The 24,029-nt window shown below is 38.2% G+C and overlaps 1 protein-coding gene across 5 annotated transcripts in view; it reads right to left on the bottom strand.

Annotated features, from left to right (window-relative positions):
* The window catches only part of SH3KBP1 (SH3 domain containing kinase binding protein 1), a 211,463-nt gene that overhangs the window by 84,171 nt on the left and 103,263 nt on the right, over positions 1–24,029 (bottom strand). For 4 of the 5 annotated variants that reach the window (XM_063182713.1, XM_063182728.1, XM_063182736.1 and 1 more), the window contains 3 exons: positions 21,437–21,543; positions 13,511–13,634; positions 8,161–8,235 (listed from right to left, as the gene is read on the bottom strand). In XM_063182713.1, coding sequence (XP_063038783.1) covers positions 8,161–8,235; positions 13,511–13,634; positions 21,437–21,543 — 306 coding nt within the window. The remainder of the gene's footprint in view (positions 1–8,160; positions 8,236–13,510; positions 13,635–21,436; positions 21,544–24,029) is intronic. The other variant, XM_063182721.1, reaches the window with a different exon arrangement.

The following is a 24,029-nucleotide window of genomic DNA, read 5'->3' as shown; positions in this document are numbered from 1 at the left end:
TTCTGTGCACTACTTCTCTTCCATACCTCAGGAAATCATTAACCAGATTTAAGCATTGACTGTGATGCTGCTTGGAGCTCTGGAGGGCAGGAGAGGAGTGGTTATCTGCAGCAGAGCCACTGCACAGTGTTTCCAGCAGAGGCACTCGGAGATGCAAGGGTAAATTAAGGGTAAATTAAGCCAGACAGGTATAAATCTCCTTGGGCAGTGTGGCAAAGTCACTGCCCCTTTCTTGCTCCCTCCCCTTGCTCTGACCTGGGCAGTAAGTGAGGAAGCTGCAAGTTCTACCCACTGGACCTTCTCCAGCTTTGCAAATGGTCAGTCACTGGGGCACTGGCTGAGACAGAAGCTAGAACCAACTTTATTTACCACTTCTACTGCAAAGACAATGGTCAGCAATTGACTATGCTGGGTATAAAATTTCCACAACTCAAAAAACTCAAATTGTAGTGATTGTTGTCTTTTAGCTGAACAAAATCTCTTTATATGGAAAATTACCCTCTGGCAAAGGTTTCTACTGTCATCCTTGCCAAAATCTCAGACTATTCTGTGATGGAGGGAAAAAGCAGTGAAGACACCTCCCTCCAGAAGTAACTGATAAGAATCCATTGCCACTCCCTGAAATGAACAGAAAATCTATCTTTAAAATAGGTTATTAAAATAGGTTCTCTGCAGCATCCCTCATTGTGGGAGAAGATCTGAACTTTGGTCAATGGATGGAATTAAAATATGAAAGTAATTGTGAGAATTACTCAACAGGTCTCACATGGACTTCAGATCTTTGAAGTTTACATGAAAGAAAGATCAGAAACATCAAGGGGATCTAATAAGAATAAAGCTTTTGTTTGTTTCTGGGTCATCACTTGTTTCTCATTACAGCATTTTCAGCTTTTATGACCATTCTTCTGTGATGAAGGCTTTGTATCAGAAGCCTCACCTCAGGCCCACAACAGATTTCCTGAGCATCACCCATCTGTGCTTGATGATAATCCAAGAGTGGTTTGTTCTCTATACTGCCACAGAGCTGTCTCAGTATACAGTCCTCAAAATGAAAGCAACATAGGAAATAACAGCATTGCTTCTTTTTTTTTTTTTTCTTTCCTTTTTTTTTTTTTTTTTATGAGGACAGAATGGACTGAAGCTTGGCCTGACCAAAGTAAATTGCATTTGTGTGATCAGATACAAAGCTTCTTCAAAGTTAAAAAGAGTTCTTCCAGATCAACTGGGAAAATGACCTAATTTATTATTTTTGACTGACCCAAACTGAGAAGTTCTCTGTACTTCACTAAATAAATCAGTAAAAATAAAAGCCCTGCTTGTGCTCTTACCACAACATGATGGGGTCTAGAGGACAAAGAGGACAAAAGAGAAGAACTGTATGCACTGGAAATTGTAGAACAAATCAGATATGCATAGAACAAACTGTAGAACAAATCAGAAATGCAGTAACATTTAGAAAGAATAATGCATTGCTTGGGTACAGAATAGTCCTGTAGAAAATAATCTAACGTGCTCTTACTATTAAAGGCATGCTCAGGAGACTCTCTCTTACCTTCCTGTCCAGGTACATGAGATCCACTCTTCTGGTTTGGACAGATAAAATCTTGGAAGCAAGGATTTGGAACACTACACCCATCCTTGCCTGATAAACTCTCTCCATTGGGTTGTTCCCTAACACATATGTATGTATGTGTGTGTGTATGTATCAGTATGTATCTATCAGCAATTCTCTTGGTGCAACCTGGTTCAGGTGACCTTTCCTCTTAAAACCAGAAAAATGTTCCTCTTTTGTTTGTGTTTTAGGTGGTTTTGGGTTTTTTTTCATTCAGCTTTTCATGGATTTTTTTGCCACTATGCAAATAGCTTAGCTGTGTGGCAGAACACAGCTGGCTGCATAGTTTCTCCAAAAGATAAATGTAGCCCATGGACACAGCTGGGATCTAGGCAGAAACCTGAGTGACACAGACTGTCAGATTATTAATTTTAAGTATGAAATTTTCTTCATGAAGAGCTATCAGGAAGGTCAGGCTGCTAAATGAACATTAAAAGCAGGAGAGAATTTCAGTGGTCACAGTCCCCTCTGTGCTGCCCATCACACCCACTCAGCCTGGGACAGCTGTGCTCTGCCACAGACATGGACTGAGCACAAGGTGAGGCAGCAGCTCAGCAAACTGCTCTCCTCAGAAACACTGAGAACATCTTGCTCTTCTTGTCAGCCCATTAAGTACTTCAAATAAAGCCAGTATAGGATAAAAGCTGCAGTAGTCAGGCCTCTCACTATTTTTCCTGCTTTTTTTTTTTTTTTTAACAGAACTTCTTTGGAATCTGTCAGCTCGCTGTCAGTATTTGGAGAGCTGACAAGGTAAGAACATAACATCAATAAGGTGCTCACTAACATGCTTACTATCACATCAGTCTTAATAACAGGAAAGTTTTTCAGAACTTTAATAGTTCTCAAAACATATTTCTCAAGTCTTTTGGTAGTGTCACTTCAAATTTCTGGATCTATAAGCAAAACTGTTATTATTTTCCCTTGATTTATTGTTGCTGAATCATCTGTAGTATCACAAGGTAGAGCTCAAATCTAAGCACTGGTTGCATTTTTCCAGTAAGTTCCTTGAAGTCTGAACAAGGGCACCATCATGAGCAAGGAGTTAAAATTCCCAGGGTCCAACTGTTCCCAGCTTTTGCCTGGAACAAGATATGGGTCTACAGCTTTTTAAAAACACTCTGAATTCTGATTCCTTATTGATTCATTCTCCTTAAAAATGCAAGCTCATTTAGTATTCATGAAGATTAAATTTTCTCAAAACTGTCTGGAGGAATTTCGCACTTCACACATTTTTTCCTCTATGGGTATATAAATGAGATTAGCTTCCTCAAGACATTTCAAACACACCACACTCCTGCTATAGCAGTTAGAGGTCTTTTGAGAGCAACATTCTGAAATGTACCAAAACAGATTAGCTCAAACAGGGATTAAAAAGAGACCACAACATCAGACTTAATTCAGAAACAGCCTCTCAGAGCTGTGCTGGCATCAAACCAGAATTCTAAATCAGAAAGATAGTTAGGGATGATAAAGGGCTGTGTAACTAAAGCTGGTAAAACAAAAATAAACAGCTGTGGTAAAATTAACTCCATTCAAAGCAGGAAACAAATTATTTCTAAATAGCTTAAAATGGCAGGGGAGAAAAGGAAATACATTCTAAGGTTACAGAGATTTCTATTTTGAGCTATTACTTGGCAATTTAATTTTTGTTCTTTATTCTGGATTGCTCTCTCTGCTGACAATTTATGGCCCTGGGCCACTGACACAGTAAAGGCCAGTGGTGTTCTGGCCCTCTCAGCACTTCTCAGCTCTGCTAAGCAAAGGCAGCTGTTCAGAGACACACACCTGAGACACTGCAAAGGATCTCCTGATCTGGTATGGCAGCCAGAGAGAAACACTGCCAACTGTGTTTAATAGAACAAAGACATTTCTAAATGAAGCTTATTAGGTTTTTCTACTTTTATGGTAGGGAAGGAAAGCAAGGGGAAATATGCCTTTTCCTTCCATTTAGAGAATGACAGCATGGAACGCCCGGGTGACCAATGTGAATGACAAAGGTGGTGAAATTATACATGGTAATTGCAGTAGATGAGACAGGAACTGTCCTTCTTCCTTTTCCTCACATACTGGTGAACACAGAACAAATACTCACATCCTATAAGGTATTACTCTTGAGCTTGCTTTCTATCAAAATCCTGTACTTTGTTGAAGCCATCTCCAACAACATTCCAGTGTCATAAAAAAATCAAAACCAGAAAATTAAATTGGATTCTAAATACTACTGCAAAAGAAAGACATGTTGATTCTATTTATTTTAAGATTAATAAATTCCTTCTTTCAAACACAAATTAATGCTTTTTTACCAAGAGTGATTATACTTATACAAATAACTGAGGCAGACTAGCTCAATATTAGTAATTATTCTCAGTCATTCCTTGAAAAAATGTAACTATGTTAGCTAAATATTTTGTCATTTGCTTACAACGTTCATTTTCCTTTGCACAACAGTTCTTGCCACATAAGAAATGCCCCAAGATTTCTATGCTTGCACAAGTGGTCATGCAAGGGGAAGGGGAGCAGTGCCTGCCCCACGTAGCAGCATGCATTGAGGGTGATGCAGCACAAGCATCTTCTGCAGCACGAGCACAGAGCCATCAGGACAGAACTTGGTGGCTTCCCCACCTCCCCAGACACTTCCCCAAGAGCAAACAGGAGCAATCATTTTTTTAGGAGCTCTACACTTGTAGACAACCATTGTCCTCTTCATTAGGGGGCTGCTTTTTTCACCACCCTCACCAAGCACAGGCACATTATCACACATGGAAGGAGAGATAAGCAGCCACAGGCAGCAGGGTTCTTCACCTCCCACTCACCAAGCAGGTCTTTTGTGAAACTCATGGAAAACCACTTGGTAGTGGGAATCCCAATCAACAGAAGGATTTCACATTTCACCACGGTCAACATATTTTTTCCACACACGGCCCCCAGTCCCATGTCATCTGTACATTTGTTCTCCAGCAAACAGGATGCTAATTTTTAATCATTAAAATTTCCCTTCCCCAATTTTATAATTTTTCTTTCTCAGATATCATTTTTCATTGCAGCACCTGTAGCAGCTGTGTACTTGATACAAGCTCTTTATTGCAAGCAAGTTGTAACAAGGTGAGGAGAAATACAAAGTTGTAACTTGTCCTCTCTTCAGAAGGGTTAAAATCCACATTTTGCTCATTTATTGAACTTTGCTCACATTCCAACATTCCTAAATGGGGTTTAGAACATCATAAATACATCAGCCATATTGATTTCTCAGAACTCTGACCAGCCATAATTCCTCAAGAATTAAGGGGGGGGAGACAAAAAAAGGGTGAAAAAAAAAAGTGGTGGAACATCAGAAAACACAAAACACAATTGAGGTTACTCACGAATGTTTCTGTTTCAACGATCCTGATCTTCTTCCATTATATCTAATAGCTATTACTGACAGCATTGTGGATCCACATATAAGGAAAGAGAGGCAAATATTTGTCAAATCAAGCATTTTATCTGCACTGTTCCTCAGTTTTTGCATCTTTGAAGAGAAAGAAAGCGAAGCAAGAAAGAGAAACTAAATCAGTAAAAATAAAAAAATTAGAAATCCAAGAAGCGTTGTTCGTGGAGGTGCAAGAAAGTTGCAGGATGAGAGAAAAGAGGGCTGTGATCAACAAAATGACAAGTTTTTTGTTGCTCTGTGTCTCTCTTCACCCAGCATACGCAGCAGCAAAGATTTTCTGGTAGCAGGTTGATGAGCAGAATGCCAAAGGAGCTGGAATTGTTGCTGAGCAGAGCCTGGCACACCTCATGACCAAGAAAGCCATGTCAGCATATAAAGGCAAGGCTGGGTGTTTCTGCAGGAGATAACCTTGCATATTTCAGTGGAAGGTACCTCTAGAAGCAGTGACCAATTCAACAGCTATTACAGGCCTTGGTTAAGTAAGAAAATGCCTTTTAAACGCAGCAGTTGGAAAATGGCTTTCAAAATAAAAGTATTTAGCACTGAGCACTGAGCATGTGTTTGTAAAGTAAAAGCTCTAAGCTTAATTGCAAAGTTGAGCAACACTTCATGCAATGTGATACAGGTGAATCCAAGCATTGCCTAGGCATAACTAATCTAAAGTTATGAACTGACTCCAGCTTAACTTACAGAGAAATCAGCAAGCTGAAATTAGAGCAGCTATGAGTTGTTTGAACCAGACATTCCTAAATGAAATAAATTCTGTGGAATGCCTCCAAATGGTTTTCACTGGAGACATAAGCTCATGGATATTTGCCTAAAAATATGGACCATAGAGGAGACTTGAAATGGAAGGAGCTGGCTGCACCACCAGGCAGCTTGTTCAGGAAGAGCATGATGAGTAAGTTTGCAGGGAGTGAGCTGTAAATAGATGGAGCAGGGAGAGTCAGAGACCCTCCTTTTTGTCTGTTGGTTTAGGCAAGAGCATCTCTGATAGTAACAACATTGAAACCCTTGTTTTGTTTAAGACTTCCCCATTTGACCTGATTTTGTGTATTACCAATTCCTCAGTCCTAGTTCCAACCCAAAAAGCAACAAACAGGCCATAAGGGTAGCTGGATATCTGGCCTTCTGAGATGCAGCTTTATTGAGAAAGTAACACATCTCTGCAGCATGAAAAAACATGCAAGTCTCAACCAAATGCAAAGGGAGGTAGAATTGAACCTCCAGGTAAGCCAAGTCCAGGTAGTACAAACAGATATATTTTATCAGCTTTAAAAACAAAGTTTAGATGGGTGTTTGCCCAGAGCAATGTGAGACAATCTGCTATGGGTTAAGCTGTCTTCTTGCAGCTGGTTATCAAGCTTTCCTCCAGACACCCATCCAATCCTGCACTCTGAAATCAGTTTGATGCAATTTCCTCTCTTTGACATGGCACAACAATGGGCCAGTATGATTAACAAGAAGAACTAAATGCAGAGCTCTGGCACAAAAGGTGACTGAATTCTTCCTGGCTTCAGTTCTGCTTACTTTAGATGACTTGAGAAGAGGGGAAGGATGATTTGGCCCTCAATGAGTAACAGGCTGGGCATGGAGAGCAGGCTTTTGGAAAACTTTGAAAGGCAATGTTAGGGCAGCACTGCCCAGTAAGATTGTGAAATTAAAGGCTCCAAGCAGACCTTGAATCTGATTTGAAGCTTCATCTTTATGTCCGAAGTCAAGCATAGTGGAAATTAACTCCATAAATCCTTATCATGCTTATCAGATGGGCGGATTAGAGGACATGAGGGTCTAAGAACTCTGCAAGAAGCATGAAATTCGAGTGGTTGATAAGCAGTCATGGAGATATAAGGTGAGAAGCAGCACAAAAATTTGAAGACCATCAGCCACATGGTCTGCTCCAGCCAGAGCAAGGGCTTGGTTGGAGCTTGCAAAGAGCTGCAAAATGAATTCTGGTGGACAGGGAGATAATTTTCCACGAGGAAATACTCAGAGCTGCACACATTGACATAGATTTTTGATCAAAGAAAGGATCAGATTTGTTAAGAAAAGCAAAAAAAAAAAAAGGTGTAAGGGCAAATATCAGAATAGAATAACATAACTTCAACTGCTTTCATCCTTTGCTGTCAGCATGCATAAGACAGAAGTCCTCAGAGGTAGAAAACACTCCCACCCATTAAGGAGGAGGAAGGGCAGCACAGCATGGATCCTCTCAAGAGAAAGCTCTCTGGGGCAAAAGCAGATGCCAAAGCTAGCACAACATCCTGTTCACTGGAAGACAGAACTGAACACTTTGCACTTAGACACACCAAATGTGAATCTTCCAGCTAGATTTCTCTATGAGGAAACAGGTGGAAGGACAGATTTCTGTCTTCCTTGCTTCCTCTGTCTTGCATCTGATATAACCATTCTCTCTTTTTCTGTATTACCAGGGCAGTAAAAGAACATGAAAACAGGATGTGCCCTTCTTTTAAAAAGCAGAAGCCAAAAACCTGAACATGAAATGAAAAGAGCTTTATATCTTTTACTCTCCTTGGCAGAAAGAAGGTATCAGCCAGAATGCTGTGAGTAATAACTGTCAAAGACAGAATGCCAAATGAAGAGCATGCAGTAAAAATAAATTTTAAAATCACCAAAAAAAGAAAATTTCAAACAAATCAAGACCCAAAATATCCTTTAAGAAAAGCAAAGCATACTTTATGAGTTCAACAATCACAATGGAAACTTTACTTTTAGGGCAGATTGACATTTAATTCAAAGATTAGTGGTGATTATCAACAGTCTTCTCGTTTCAGGGGGCGAAAGTGATGGGACTAAATGTTCTTAGATTCAATCCATAGCTGAGACCAAAACAAACAATGTAATTCACAGTTTACTGTGGGCTTATACACAGACTTTGTATGGACACAGAACATACACATGCACAGGAGGAACAGGTGCATTCTCATTGCATTAAGGCTGGGCAGTTCATCAGCAGCAAACTGACTTCAGCTTACAGACAGATAAATGCACGAGGAGTAGCCATAAGTGGGTAGCAGTGGCACACTTTACAAGTGTAGCTAAACCAAACAAGGTCAGAGGACTGAAGCTATTGCTGGATGGTTTTGAGCACACTCACTGTTATAACGTCTGTAGCTGTCAATCTTTGCCGGTGCCACTCTGTACAGAATTGTCCCTTCAAAGGCAGATTTTCCTGACAGCAGGCAAGAGAAGGAAAGACAAAAAAAGGAGAAGGGGCAGGGTGGGGGTAAAGAGATCGAATGATGGTAAAAAGAAGGGAAAGGAAGAGGTTTTAATCTGTATTTTCAGCCACTGACATTTCAAAGCCTCATTAGCAAAATGACGAGAACATTAACAAACATATCTGATTGTACATGAAGTTAGAATATTCTTACTGCTTGTATGTCAGATAACAGAATCTCATGATTTTGCTAAAGCTGTTATTTACAATGTCCAACAGAATGCATTCTTCTTAGGTTTGGTCTGTTGTCCATCAAGTTGTGAGACTTGCAAATAAAATTATTTGGTTTTTGCAGCCTTGCACAGGGGAATGCTGAAAAAATATTATTACTGCAATGATGTACTCACAGTGGCTCAACATTCCTGCTGCAGATGTAGTGCACTTGAACAAGCACAGCTGACATCCAAACAAGGCAATGAAATACTCACATCTCTTTAATGTACCAGGATCCTGTGAGCATCAGAAATACTGCTTCTTTCCAAGATCACTTATTGGAAATATTTTGGACAAGGGAACTGGTCTTAAACAGTGCTTAGTAGGAAGGATAGGACAGTAAAACCTGAATAAATTGTTTTTTCAGCTACAAGCTTCATCAGGTGTGACTTGGCATTGACATTAACAGAAGCAAAAATCTAAAATTAAGAGGAAAACCAGTAAAACTACAAAAAGCAAATCCCACTTCTCATCTAAGATATTTAAGATAACATTTTTATTACAAAATCCTTTTTTTTTTCATTGCTAGTGACATAGCTCATGCTCTGATATTTAGGACATGAAATTCAAGTGAAGGTAAAGGCATGAGCAGCTGAAGTGTTTTGTGTGTCAGGTTTAAAAACCCAGGCAAGCCCAAGAATATACCAATGCCAGCTTGTCCCAAATCCCCCCTAGGTATACCATCACAAAAATTGATGTCTTTGGTAAAATTTTATAGCAAAATAGACAGTATATGTGAATTGTCACAACACAGAATCGCACCCAGTTTGGTACCAAAAATGTGTGGGATTTTTTTTCTCCTGTATATCATTCTGTTGGACTTTCAGACAATACAAAACTATACTTATTTATATATTATAATAAGCTAGTTCTTAGTTTTGTTGCTGCAGTTTAATTAATAACAGAATATTTCCATTGCCTTATGTAATGTTTCATGTAATGAGGAAGTAAAAATGCTAGAAATCCATCTTTACACTTTCTTTTTACAGGATACCATTAAAAGAGTGCTATTAAAACAGTCAAACATCAACCCACTGCTAAGGGAAATGTAAGTTAAACTTCATGACACTGTGGACAGCCAGAGAGACAGTAATGGAAAACCAAAGTTTTCAGAACTCAAAACAAGAGGAGGTTGCCTGACTGAAGCATCAGCTGATGAGTCTATCATCAGTTCTGCCTCCAGCAGCCAGGACTTTTCAGGGGTCATCACTAACAGGTTCCAAAAATAGCTGATAGATACCATGAGGCCCAGCTGTACCTCAGAGAACACACATCAGAGACAGCAAGATACAAAAGGCCACCTTTCAATGCTGTCATGACACTGCTGTGAACATACTAAATGTTTTTTGAAATAACCTCCTCAATGTGAAATTGTGATTATCTCAAACAGAATTTATTTTGACTACATGTCAACTTTTTGCTTCTCAACAGGCTGTATTGATAAGAAGTGGTATATTGAAAATAGTCTCAAAATTAATACTGTATCTCTGAGAAATATGGGAAATAATCTTATAATCCATGTATCTAATATAGTAATAAATTGATAATGCATACTACCTGTTCATGCTGTAACAGTTGGCCTAAGAAAAGCAATATTTTCATTTAAGAGCATGCTTTAAAGAGCAAGGAATTGCTGTTTACTCTAAGATCCTGTCTGTACTTACACTGCAAAATGCCTTTGAAGAGAAGAAATTTGGCAATTATCTTACAGCTGGGACAAATACTTTAAAATCAAAGAAACACCCCCCCAGATATTTTGATCTTGCAAGTCTTGCTTTCCAGCCTGCTGAGCACACACCATTGAGGGGAGGCGCAGGTTCCCAACCCTTTCCAAATAAGGTTCAAGCTAAGTCCCACAGTCAGGATTCAGAAACATTTGGCACTTCTAAAACTAGCCCCAGGCATTTTCAAAAAAGGAAATTTTTGCTCTGAACAAGCTTCTGAGGTTTGTCTATGGCAGAGCATGAAAAGAAACCAGGATAATTTCTTCTGGCTGTTTACTCTGATCTGCCATAAAATTTACATGGACACAACAAAACCAATAAAATCAGACTTTTTTCTGTCCATTGGGGCTGGTGTAGATGGTAACAAAAGGACAGAGAAATATGTGGTTTTATTGACTTTATTCCTAAAAAGCCAAGTTATGTAATTTTTCTCTTCTCTATTTCTTTTTCTTTGAGTTCACCAAAATTACATTTGCCCTTCAAAAATTCTCTTTATAGATGGTCAGTAAAACGTGATTTAAAAATCAAGTTTAATTTAATTTAACCAAGACGTTAAATTTAATTGTTAACTTTAAAACATTCATGGGTTTGCACAGTGCCAGTTCTCCACATATCCCGTGCTATTTTCCCAGGTCTCACAGTAAATCTGCCAAGTATTACCTTATCCATTTTACAAGCTGGGCTGAACAGTTCAAGGCTGCTGCTCAAGATTGCAGAGCCAGACCCCAGCCCTGTCTGGGCTCCTCTGAAAGCTGAGCAGAACCTCAGTGGCTGCCCAGGGTCTGAGCTCAGTGCCCGGGTACAGCCCCTCACTGACCCAAGTGCCAACCTCATAATCCAGAATTCATTTTCAGGGATTCCACCTCGCAAAGTCCTGTGATACAGACACACTCAAAGTTCCCAGAGAAACAAAAAGGAGTTACTGCACATTTCAGGTGCTGTCACATCCTGTCATCCATGGAGGAAGGAGCTGACCTGGAGGCGTGAATACACACCTTTCATCTCTCCTTCTGAGGTGTAACCTAGAGCATTTCAGCAGTGCTACTAGCCTGATGGCCAAATCTTTCAGGGTTTACTTGTTTATTTTTTTAAATATATTTTCAGAGTGAATGAGATTATCATTCCTATTCAGTTGTGTAAACTTGTTCAAATTTTTGCAGTCTCATTACAGGTATTTTCAAATCCAGATATTCAGTGTGCCTCATGAAGCATTATGTGTTGGAGAGCAACAGCTGTATCAATCACATAAATCACATACAGAAAAAATTGAATTTATATATATTTCCCATAATTCTCCTAGGGGAATGCAATTCTTAAATTTACAGTTTTACTTGAAGAAAAAATAAATTAAAAAACATTAAAATCCCCATAACAATCTCAGCATTCCTTGAGTCACTGTCTCTCTCTCAGGAGGTTTACACCATTCCTTTGATTTATAGGCATATCTAACACTTCCTCAGATAGCCACAAAGCATCTCCAAAGAATTAAATTATATACATGAAAGTAGGAAACCCATCTCCCACCTACAGTTACCTTCAATTTATTTAAAGATGCAAAACAATATTTGTGTTACTGCTGTCTTCTTCATAAAAGTATCACAGGCTTGGGTTCCACTGACAGAACCAGCACACAAATCCAAGTCTGAACAAAGCATGGACCATAATGGAATCAAGAGTTAATGCTTTGTGGCTGCTTTTGCACACTCCAATGTATGTTTTTGTTTAAAGCCATTTTTAGGATGCTTATTATGAAGTATATATCAACAAATTACCTGAAAAGAAAGAATACTCATTCATTCATATAGAAAACACTGGGGTATTCCATTCTGAACATTATCACCTACCTTGTTCATTTATATAGTACCAAACACTACAGACTCCAGAGCTGAAACTACCCTACACAATTAGTTCTTCCAATACTCACTGTGTTTATAATTGATTAACATAATTAATGAGAGCATATACAGATTATAGAAAGCAGTTTGCAATCTCACTGAAACATGCACCTTCACTTAATGACCTTTCTCCCTCTCCATCACATAAAAAATTTAAAGTTTAAAATATGTTAATTCCAGTCTGAAGGAATGTTACATTTAATTATCCTGAACTGCACTGACCACCTACTGGTGTAGGTCACCAGCACACATTCACACATGAAAATGTACTCCATTACAAAAAAAGATAAAATATTTCCATAATTGCAAATGTCAGGGCTTTCAGGATCTTATTTTTGTGCTATGGAATAAGGGTGAAAAAATTGCCTTAAGTGGAAAAATAAGGAAAACAGAAAAAAGTGTTACAATTTTCTACCTTTTATTGACAGAGTAAACTATAAAGGTTTTGGTAAATTTCAGCTGAAATCAGCTCACAAGGATCTTGGTAGTCCTTTGACTTCTGTTTATTCAGAGATCTCAGGAGAATGCTACATAGCAATGAACATCTGCAGTGCTAAAAATAGGAAGACCTTGGCAAGTATTGTGGAATTAGCCTGAAATATGCAAATAGAATTGGCTTCTTTTTTTTTTTCTCTGAAAAGTCAGATTTGATCACTGAATTAGGAAAAAAAAAGGTAATAGCTGCTTGAAGAACGTAAAAAACATGAGGACCAACAGCTTTCCATTTCATGTAACAGCACACTTTTGGTTCAGGTTATTCTCCACGAGAAGTTATAAATAGGACAACCCACTCCCATGCTTATACTATTGCAAACTTAGTTACCAAACATGCTTTTCACCTGCAGCAGTACTGGCCCACTGTAAATGAGAGAACAAAGTCCATGTCCCAGTTCTGGCCCCTTTCCCTTTGGCTGCTGGGGCAGTGGGTGTCGGAGGTGACAGAAACATGCTCAGCACCTGGAGGGAAAAAGTGCTGCATGTCCCACACCAGTAATTATCAATCCTTCATCTACTGGAGTTGTTATAGAAAGCATGGCACTTTAATCCCTCCACTTTAAATAAGCCACTTTGTACTTTCCACTTCTAAGGACAAAAATTCCCTTGTAACTGATTCTGAAATACAAATGCAGTCATCATCATTGCCTTCTCTCTCCTCTTGGTCTGCTGTGGCTCAGCAAGGCTTACACAGCTCAGAGAGCACTGACAATGCTGCAACTCAGGTAGCACTGCAGGTATACATAAATCATCATCTTCTGACCCTTTCAGCATGAATTAAGATCATGGCATTCAAAAACACTTCCCAGCAAGAGATAAGAATGTGCTATCCTATCAATGTGTTATGAGCTAAAGACACAAACATACATACAGTACATCAATAATAAAATTTTTCCTTACTTGACTTTAGTTGCTCCTCCTGTGCTATTCCAACATCATCAGAATCAGAGAGCTCCTTTATGAAGTTGGAAGGAAACATGCCAGTCTTCCCATTGAGTATACCTTCCCACCAGCCCTCTTCCACCTGCACAGAGACAAAAAAAGGGGTTTTTTACATAAGCAACACTTTACTGAGCACCATTATATACATTCAATAAATGACAGTAATAGTCATGAATAGTTTATATTAATTAATTTCAGGTATAAGGAGCACATGGCATGGGCTCCAAGCCAGAACACCTCTCCTTTTTTCTTCATAAGTGAAAACAAGAGAGATGCATGAACCCATCTGTAAATGTCAGCAGTGCTGACAGCAGTCAGAAGCACGGATGAGCATTAAATAAAAGGATAAAAGAGCAACTAGAGAGCACATGGTATCGCTATAATTTCAACTTTTATGGATATCCATTCGATCAGTAAATTTTCAGTGCACACTGTATGGCTATTCAAGACCATCTTAGTGGATGTGATTTGCAGATTCTGTTTGAATTCCCTAAGTAATTAATGGTGAAAGAGAAACACCTAAAAAGGGCTACTCAGAGAATCTAATTTAGTTATCTTAATATAATGAAAACATTCCTGCCTTCCCCATCAAAATCAGAAATTTTGTATTTTAGAAATTCAGAATGCTGCTACATCACTCATGTGTAAATGTAAGAAACCTGTGGAGAACAAAGACCAGTACTGATGCATATTTGACTCGAGATTTACAAAGAGGCACTGAAATACATAATAATAATGATAGCGTCAGGAGGAGCAAGGACAGACACTACCTAGCCAAAACTTAAGAGAAAATATCACTTTAAAATTGCAAACTCCCTCCTCCATAACCCATTTAGGATTGAATGGTGGTGTCAGGCAGTGAAATGACAGCCCTTAGAAATGCCTTTAGGTTATAATGGCACTGCAAGAAATTACTGATTATATGCATCTGCTAAACACATTCTTGATAGATAAATGTTTTTCATCTGTCAGACACTGTCCCTTCACTAAAAATATGACAGGAGAGGACAGTGTAGGTCTGTGACACATCAGTCTCCAATAATGGTTGACTCATATCTTTTCTGCCTACCTTCTACCCAGTTATGAAAAGAGAAAGTTAACTTTATTGTTAAAAAAACAACCCCACACTTTAAATGAACCTAGCTAATTATCACAGAAAAAAGTCTGTGAAAAGTCTTTTCACTTATCTTGTGTGAAAAGACTTGAGTCCTTAGGAAGGAAATCTCACAATAATACAACTAAATATTGCCTCAAAATGTAGAGGAATGTGTGCATTTTTCTCAATTTAGCTACATGAGACATTTTAGTCAAAAACACCACATTTCTTGATCTCATGAGCTGAATTTTTGTTTTAATTTGAAAGTAGTTCAGACCAGACTTTCATTTAATTTCAGTACTTGTCCCTGGCAAAACTTCCCCTCCCTCAATGCCTCGGTAGCACTGGTGAGCTCCAGCACATCTCTGGGAATTATCTTACTATCCTGCTGCTTCTGGAAAAGATAGAATGCGCACATCTCACTCAATCCCTTCAGTGAGGTGGAGGTTTTTACATCACAGTATCAGAGTCTCTAAAAGGTAATATTTACCTTCTTCTCTCCAGACTAATAAAAAGCAATATGCAAACCTGAAACTGCATGATACACAGCACTCAGACTCTACAAATTATATCTCTAAAGACCATCTGATATAAATGTTATATTCCATATAAAATTTTATTGTTATATAGAAAATACACAAAATGGCCAAGACTCTTTGAGCTATAAAATATTTCAATTTTTCTAATGCAGTATTCCCATGTGGCTATATTGATTAGAGCTAAATATTAAACCATAACTGCATTAGCTGATTGACCAGAAGATTAATTAGAGGATTTACACAGTTCCCAAGTCCCTGCTTTGCAAGATGCTGAAATTACTTGACAAATAATGTGACTAATATCATTCAGTTCCATCTTTTCCTCAAGTAATTTTCACTTGCTTACTTCTTCCAGAGTTTTCTTACTTCTACTTTCTTACTATAACTTGCTTAGTTCTCTTCAGAGTTTTCTTACAGTTAAAATAAGCACTTTATGTGATGTGTTGATCTATGGATCTCTATCTATATGTATAGAAATATATATATATATATAAAGATCTTTAGACAGCTAAATCTAAAGTACACATAAATATGCTCAGATAATTCATTCGCATATTTTAAGTTTTTCAGTTGACTGAAAAATTGTCTGAAAACACCATATTGGATGCAATAATTCTACAAATTCAGAAAAAAATCTAAAGCAAAACCAAGGGGTTTCTTCCACAAGGGAAATGCAGAATCATCTTAGCAAGACATTAGAGATTGAGGTCAAACTGGGCCTCCCAAAGGTTTATTAGGAAATTTTCATCAAAAGTATCAAAGGCTTTAAGTATTTTAAACATTGAAGCTATCTGCTACATATCCTTAGGCCTTAAAACACACCAGCTAGAGATGAATCCATACAATACAAGACACTAAAAAACCTCCAGGATTTAGTTATCCCAAACTGGGGCATTCCATTACCATTTGGTTTGAAAAGTTGCAATAATTCACAGCCAATAAAACCTTACAAATGAAAATCCATTATTCATGGGGGGTAATCCATCTGGAGGCACAAACTCAATAAAATTTGTTACCATGCTATTAAAACAAAGTGCTTTCAGAATTTATACGTTTATGTCCTGATTTATGCCCAGCATTCATGTGCTGAACCAATGAATCTAAAAAGAGGAGGGCTTCATTTGGCAGTCCATGTCCCCATGTTGGAAAAGAAGTTCTACCAGCTTGCCAGAAAATCTAGGGCTGCCACAGCTTCTTGCTTACACCTTGCTATATAATTAATAGGCTAAAGTTGGTAAATGATTAAAAGGTTCAGCTCTTTGGAATCACTGACCTAAAGTGTATTTCCAATAAATTCCTCTATTAGCCAGTCCCACAAGATGTTCTACAAGCTGCAGCTTTGCCTGTTAGGCTGACAGATTACTCACAGTTTAGTTAAGGCAAATGAGGGAAGCTCAGAGTCAGGAAAGGTTTCAAAAGGAAGAAAGTCTCCCTGGATCATAACAGAGTCTTTCTGAGCTGTTGAAACTAAAACACAGTCCCAGGAATAAAAGCAATGCCAGAAGCAGACAACAGGAGAGAGAGAAGTTCAAGGTCAACAGATTTTCTTTTGCTTTAAGAGAACTAGAGCACAGAAAGCAGAGGAAAAAAGCTCCCTTAGTTTATAAATTCTAATGGAAAACATTGAGCTCAAAGGACAAAAGCAATCACATGTTGCAAAGAAGTTAAAAACATAGATTCCCAAGAGGCAAAATAAACAAATCACATCCACTGCCAATGGGAAAATAAATTTTGGAAGCAAGACCTCAAGAGAAGATGGTGCCTACAGTGCCACTTGATGGCTTATTCTGGGAGTGCATTCAGAGAGAGCCATGCCCCTGAGGGGTCAGCCATCCCTTGGGATTCTGGTACAGCAGAATAGATCTGGAAACTGTTTGATATCTCAGGTGCAGAAGATAAAAAATAAAAATGCACAAGTACTTTGTAGTAGGGAATCTTTTCAGCTTCAGGGTTCTTTATTTCAAAGTATCAAAATGTGCTTTGGGAATTTTTGAGTGTTTGATTTTGTGGTTTGGGTTTTTGATGGGGTTTTTTAATATCATCTTCTAAATAAGAAACTAAGGGATTGTGAAACCAATCATGTAGAACTTGGATGACGTTATATGGACTCATCAGTACTTGCACCCTTATTTCCCCAAAAAAAGTCCCCTACCACCTGAACTAACCAAAAAGAAGTAGGCATAGAAATCCTCGTGAACAACCTGTTAGAAGAGAATCTGGAATAACTGGCACAGCATTCCACAGAAAAGTAACTGAGGGATGTGAAACCCCAGCATTCATTCCCAGCTGTTTTCTTGCAATTTATGCAGCTCTATATTTGTGGCACAGACCATTCCCTCACTATAGTTAAATATTCATTCCCCTTTCTACTCTACAGATGCCAAAAAATGTCACTGTAAGAAAAGCCCAGCTCAATTCCCAGTTTATCTTGTTCCTGGATATGGGTTGAATCACTTTATCTGATAACAAGACCAAAAAACATCCATCCACTAATCTTGCAAATAAGAGGCAACAGATTTGCCAAAATTCAGTTTGCATTTTTATAACTTAAAAATAGTTACTGATAGGATTTGATCACGTAATGTATGGCAATGTTACCTAAAAGTCAAAGAAATAAGCTCAGTGGCATTACAGAAGGTCTCAGTCAAAGCCCTGTGAGCTTCACTCCATTCACTACACATTGCCAAAAAGCTGTTTTGGGAGGAGGAGGCCAAAAGGTAAAAAGCAGCACAGTGACAGAGTAATCCCAAATGCCAGCAGCCTCAGAACTCCTGAGTGACGTGCCAAATGTCCTCACTCTCATGCTGCAGGTTAATTATCTGGCATCCCCTGAAGGCGTAAGGGTGAAACATAATTGGAATTCAGATATCAGCATTTAATAAGACAATTAGTTACAGTTGTATTTTGGAACAACTATAATTAGAGTTAGAGCTAATGAGGTAAGAAAATGACAAGCAAAAAGCTATCAATCACACAATAAACATGAACATAAACAATGATGGAAATTCTTCTCTTGTTAGTTTTAAATGTACTTTTAATTTAAGTCTGTTAATTAATGTCTCATGGGTATCGGTGTCTCTGTAGTTATGGAAACCTATTTTAATGACAAGCATTTTATCTATTGTGTTGAATGTTTGATCTTATTATAATTAATTTCTAACTACTTAGGACAAATAGGAAGGAAATATAAATTCTGAACACACACAACCTCTAAGTATATCCATCTGGTGACAAGTTCAAAATTCAACTTGCTGTTGTTTCAATCCACTCTACAGGCCCAAATCACTTCTGCCACGACAGGAATTGCCATGTAGCCTACCACTACTACAGGCACAAAAACCCTCTCCAAACATCTTATCCCATCTGTTGGCAGCAGGAAGAAGGATCTGGGTAGCTTTGGATGCTATTACATATGGAGAGGTGGGAGAAGGGAAGGCATCCTCATCCTCAGCAGATCCCCATGTGACATCAGTGTAATTTATTTTCACTGGGAATTTGGGGAAACACACTTGGACATTGCTGGAGGCATCTGAGACTTGTGTTCCCTTCTGTCAACCCTGTGCTGCAGGCAGTGATCTTGAGGAGGAGCACAGCACATTTCTCTAATAATGAAGTCCAATTAGCTTTTCTTTGCAACAGGAAAAGCTTTATGAGTTGTTGAACCAGAAGCAACATTTTAACATGTTGGCTTTTTTTCTCAGTAACTACATGAAGATACATAGATGGTCTTTTGACCTAAATAATACCAGTTTTATTTGCTGTAACTCAGTTAGGAATCAATTTATTTTCAACTAAACAGAAATCCATAGAGATTTTAAAATATTAATCCAAGTCAATTAAACCAATGAATTCAACTGATCAACTGTCTTAGGAAGATTCAAAAAAATACTATCTGTGGGAATCTGAGACCTATTCATGAATAAAAAGATGGGATGAGAGAAAAGAGCAACTGGAAATGGAAAGTGAATTACCATTAATGTTCCAATTACATGGAACTGCTCTAAATAATGTGGAAGATATCCTCCAGTTTTTATTCCTAAGTAATTATAAACAAAACCTGTATTTTACAAGAATTATCTCAAATTGTTGCCTATGTGGAAAGGCTTTTTCTGGTTCTTTGGGAGGGTTTTGTACAATACCAGAACATGATTTTGGCCCTTGCAAAAACCCCCTCAACTTTCACAACTGAGGAAGACATATTGTTTCAACAATAAGTCACTCACCCCAAATATTTATAATTTGAAATAAGAAGCATTGTATAATGACAAAACCACTATGAATTGTATTTCAATGCAATGACTCTTTATGCAGCATTACTTAAAAGCAGAAGGGTAAACAATTAAATCAGCACATTTGTTGGTGCAACTTTCTGCTTCAAATAAAGTTCCTGTTTCAAAAGACACATTCTGCTCCACTTTTTCGAGGAATTAATACTGTTATGATAACAGCAGAAGAGGAAGCTACAACAAGTGTTCAACATCAACTGCTTAGCATCAACCAAAATGAAAAATAAGGGTCCCACAACAATACTTCCTAAAACACTGAGAATTTCTATTTAATATCCTATTTTTCTTCTTCTGCCAGCTAATCTACTTTCACCCAAAAGAGAAACCTAAGTGGGTTTCAAAAAACATGCCCTTAACTATAAGCACACACATGCAAGTACATGGAATGTTTCACTTTTATAGCTCTACATTTTTCAATTTTAATGCTGATATTTTCAGTCTCTTTTGGATGTAAATAAATCAGGTATGTATAATTAAGTTTTTCAAATTTAAAAAGAGATGAGATCCATTCCATAAGAGACGCTTAGTGTGTCACCTAAATTATTTAATCATATAATTCATTCAGTAGAATTAATTTGTTGGCTGGATACTAGCAAAAGGTTTTATTCCATCAATTTACCCTTAAAAAACACAGACTTAAAAGTTTTAAGTTGTATTTGCGTGGCCATGTGAGATGAAACATACGTCAAATTGCCCAATGAAAACAGTTCATGTGATGTCATGAAACTCATCATAATGTGGAGTTTACAATATGTTCAAAACATGCTCTTCTAACCTTGAATTCCCCCATTACAAAACTGCTCACAGACAGAATAAGGTCGGTTCAGTGACACATCATGTCTGATTCCAGGGGAAAAATGCTGTGCAGAGCTGGTGTGCACAGCTAGGTTAGAGCAAAACCAGGGATCACTAAGCTCCTTACATTCAGATGTGAGAATTTAATCTCTTATAAGAAAGTGCTGGATACCATATAGATTACAGTAGAATTTATATTCTTTTCAAATTGGTTGCTTAAGTGACAGATGCAGGAAAAAGTAAATTAACTATATATCCTAGACAAGAAAATGAATGTTTAATTACTAACCGCTGAGTTATGAGAGAGAAAATAAAATCTTATAAATAAATTATACAAACTGCAACACACATTATGTTGGCTGCCTGAGCAGACTAAGGTCTTCTTTTTAAAGCTAAGTAAATAAGTATAAAAGAGTTTAAATGTATTCTATTCAAAGGATGTACGTTATCATTTTGACTTTGGTGCTCGTGCTACCAAGAAGATATTTGTAAAATCTCTAATGGAACACTGAAGGTATTGGGAGCAAACACCATTTCTTGACCCTGCAGCCTGAGTCACCCATGCAAGGAAAATCTCTGTCCCTCTTGGCAAGCTTGCATAATTTGTTCCCAGCTCGCGTGATTAATTTTTCACATCCAGTTCTAACCAAAATAAGTGGCTCTTGAGTCTCTAAATATTTTGTTGGGGGTTTTTCTTTGGTTTTAGGGGGTTTTTTTAACTGATTAAGACCAAAATGAAATTCTTAAAATTTGCTGCCAAAGATGACAAAAGGTGAACTCCAGTAGAGATTCAAGTAAATTTCTTAAATGTGTTTAACTTTGCAAAGGTGACTTTTCTTTGTGGCTGACTTACTCAAACTGGGAAAAGTTTCTTCTGCTTTAATCTTTGGTTCTTCTCTGTAACACAAACGTGGAGCTCTTTCCCTGAACAGAACTCTGAAACCTCAACTGATGTAAAACCAACAGAAATGCTACAGGGGGGAAAAAAGGGTCACAAAATCCATAAGAAAAATACCAACATCCCCTAATCCCCAACAGTAACCCAAACCAGACAGGTCAGTATAGCAGAGAAGAAAAATGTCTCGTTTAAGTTATACACTGAGGAGCTTAGCATGCACAAGACATGTCAGAAATGCATGTATGTATATTCAATTAAAGATGTGCTCACCTCTCCCACAACTTCAATGATGTCACCAACTTTTAATTCCAATTCATCTTCATTTTGAGGCATGTAACTGAAAGCCACCTGACATCTTCTTCTTCTGCTTCTCTCTCCTGAGGGAAATGAAGGAAATAAGGAAATCACAAAATTAAAATAAAATTCCATGCCAAAGACAAGCCATGGGAAATTATTAAAGATGAAAAATTATTCTTTGAACATTATTACCAGAATGTGAATGTCTGTGATACTTAGTATTTCTGCCTAGATTTACCGTACAAAAAGAGCTCAAATTTAAATAATTGTGCTTCCTAATGACAGGATGGACAAACTTCACCCAATGGATCTTTCCAGGTGTATTCACTACAATTTCTCTTCTATGCTAATACTCTGTACACATGGTGTAGGCAAATCCAGAAACCAGAGGGATGGGGAAGGGATCCAAATCTTTTAAGGAAAAAAAAGTCTCAGCTGTATCTTGTCCACAACTCTCTCACAGGTGTACAAATAACTCATTAACCATTCTTTATATCTTTTTCACAGAATCATAAAATTGCTTAGGTTGGGAAAGGCCTTTAAGACTGTTTAGTTCAACTGTTAACACAGCACTCCCAAGTCCACCACTAAACCATATCCCTAAATTCCATACTAAATAACTCCTTCTAAATACCTCCAGGAATTGTGACTACACCACTTCCCTGGGCAACCTGCTCCAATGATTGACAACACTTTGTGTGGAGGAATTTTTCCTAATATCCAATCTAAATGTCCCTTGGCACAACTTGAGGCCATTTTCTCTCATCCTGTCACTTGTCACCTGGGAGAAGAGCCCAACTCCTACCTCACTGCAAACACCTTTCAGATAATCATAGAGAGTGGTGAAGTCCCTCCTCAGACTCCTTTTCTCCAGGCTAATCAATCCCAGGTCCCTCAGCTGTTCCTCATTGGACTTGTGCTCCAGACCCTTCCCCAGCTCTGTTCCCTTCTCTGGACACACTCCAGCACCTCAATGTCCTTCTTGTACGGAAGGGCTCAGAGCAAGGTATTGATCAGCTCATGTGTCTTCTTGCATCCTCATTGCCTGTGACTGGAAGGACAGAGAAGAATTCTGCTTGTGCTCCTGATCCCTTAAGCAGGTGTCCCAAGGCCCTGCATAATCAACTCCAAGATTTCCCTTAGTCTGCTAGCTGCAACTTTATCACTGCCTATCTGAGAAATCAATAATGGACAATAATCTGAGGGCTGTACTAGGGTAGGAACCTTTCCATCCACACCTTCAACCCTGGCCCCAGGGAGACTGCAGAGTTCCCAAAGAAGTGGGTCCTGTTGGCATATCAGGATCTCTGTTTCCTTCAGAAAACAGTCTTCCACAATGGTGGCCTGCCTTTCTGGGGGTTTTTTAGGCTATCCATTTGAACAAAGGGCATAGGCTGACATCACCCTGATGATATTTCCAAGGCAGATGCACCATTGTCACCATTGTCCAGTTCCACTTGTAGAGCCTCACACCCATTATGCCAAGGCACCAGGGAGGTGGGGCAGTCACAGAGATATTCCTGCTGCACCAGGCAGGAACTCACACTTATATACCATGCAGATGTGTGTGTGTGTGTGTGCGTGTGTGTGTGTATGTGTGCACATGTATTTGTAAGGTGCACTAACGCTAGGTTAAAGAAAATAGAAGGAAAACCATTGCAATTGAGTTAGTAAGGTTAAGACAGGCTAATTTTGATAATCAGTCAGACACTGGAAATTATGTTAACAGCAATTTTTCTCTTCTAGCTTGGATGTCCAGGCTGTGAATCCACAGCTTTGAGTAAGACCCCAACTTGACACTTCTGCCATCAGAGTTTCAAGAGAGATTAGTGAAAATACTCTGTTCCAGAGGTTCGTTTGCCAGATCTGCTAGCTTACATGCAATTATGTTGTATGAGACGAGAGAGTTTCCCTAAATTAAGTTGCTAAGCTGGCTGCTTAGCCTCTGTTAGCTGAAGTACAACTTGCTGATGCAAATCATGACTGTGTTGGAATATGGTGGAGGAGCAGAAGGTAGGATGAGAGAATTTATTCAAAACACAGAATTCTCTAACTATTCTCTCTTGTCTAGAAGGTGTGCATTGTATAAACCATGCTATTTCATATAATTTATATACTTGTATCCACACAAATATATACAGGCACTCTACACAAGCAAATGTACTTTCTCTTACGCTATTTCTCTCGACTGTTAAACATGCTCAATGCTCAGCATCAAAGTTGAAAGTGTAAACATATTCCAAGCATGGTCTTAATGTGAAATTAAATTACAGAAGTAGATTTTATAGTGAGTCTACTTTTTGTTCTGCAACATCTCTTGATAATGCTGCTCTAGAGTGAATAGTGATAAAAAAGTTACGGAGTTACAAGTTTTTTTCCTTATCTAGTAATTGAAACTAAAGAAAGAAGGTAGAAAGGAATCCACTGATGTTAGCTTTCTGATAATATTTTTCATTGCCACTGCAATCCTGGATGAGTGGCAGCTTTCTGAATGTTAAAATTGATACCTTAATGCAGTGTAACTAAACTCTCTCAAATTGGCTGTTTTTCCACCTAAAATGCCTTC

Source organism: Melospiza melodia, chromosome 2, assembly GCF_035770615.1.
Source record: "Melospiza melodia melodia isolate bMelMel2 chromosome 2, bMelMel2.pri, whole genome shotgun sequence".
Classification (NCBI taxonomy): Eukaryota; Metazoa; Chordata; class Aves; order Passeriformes; family Passerellidae; genus Melospiza; species Melospiza melodia.
This window is presented reverse-complemented; position numbering and strand designations above follow the sequence as displayed.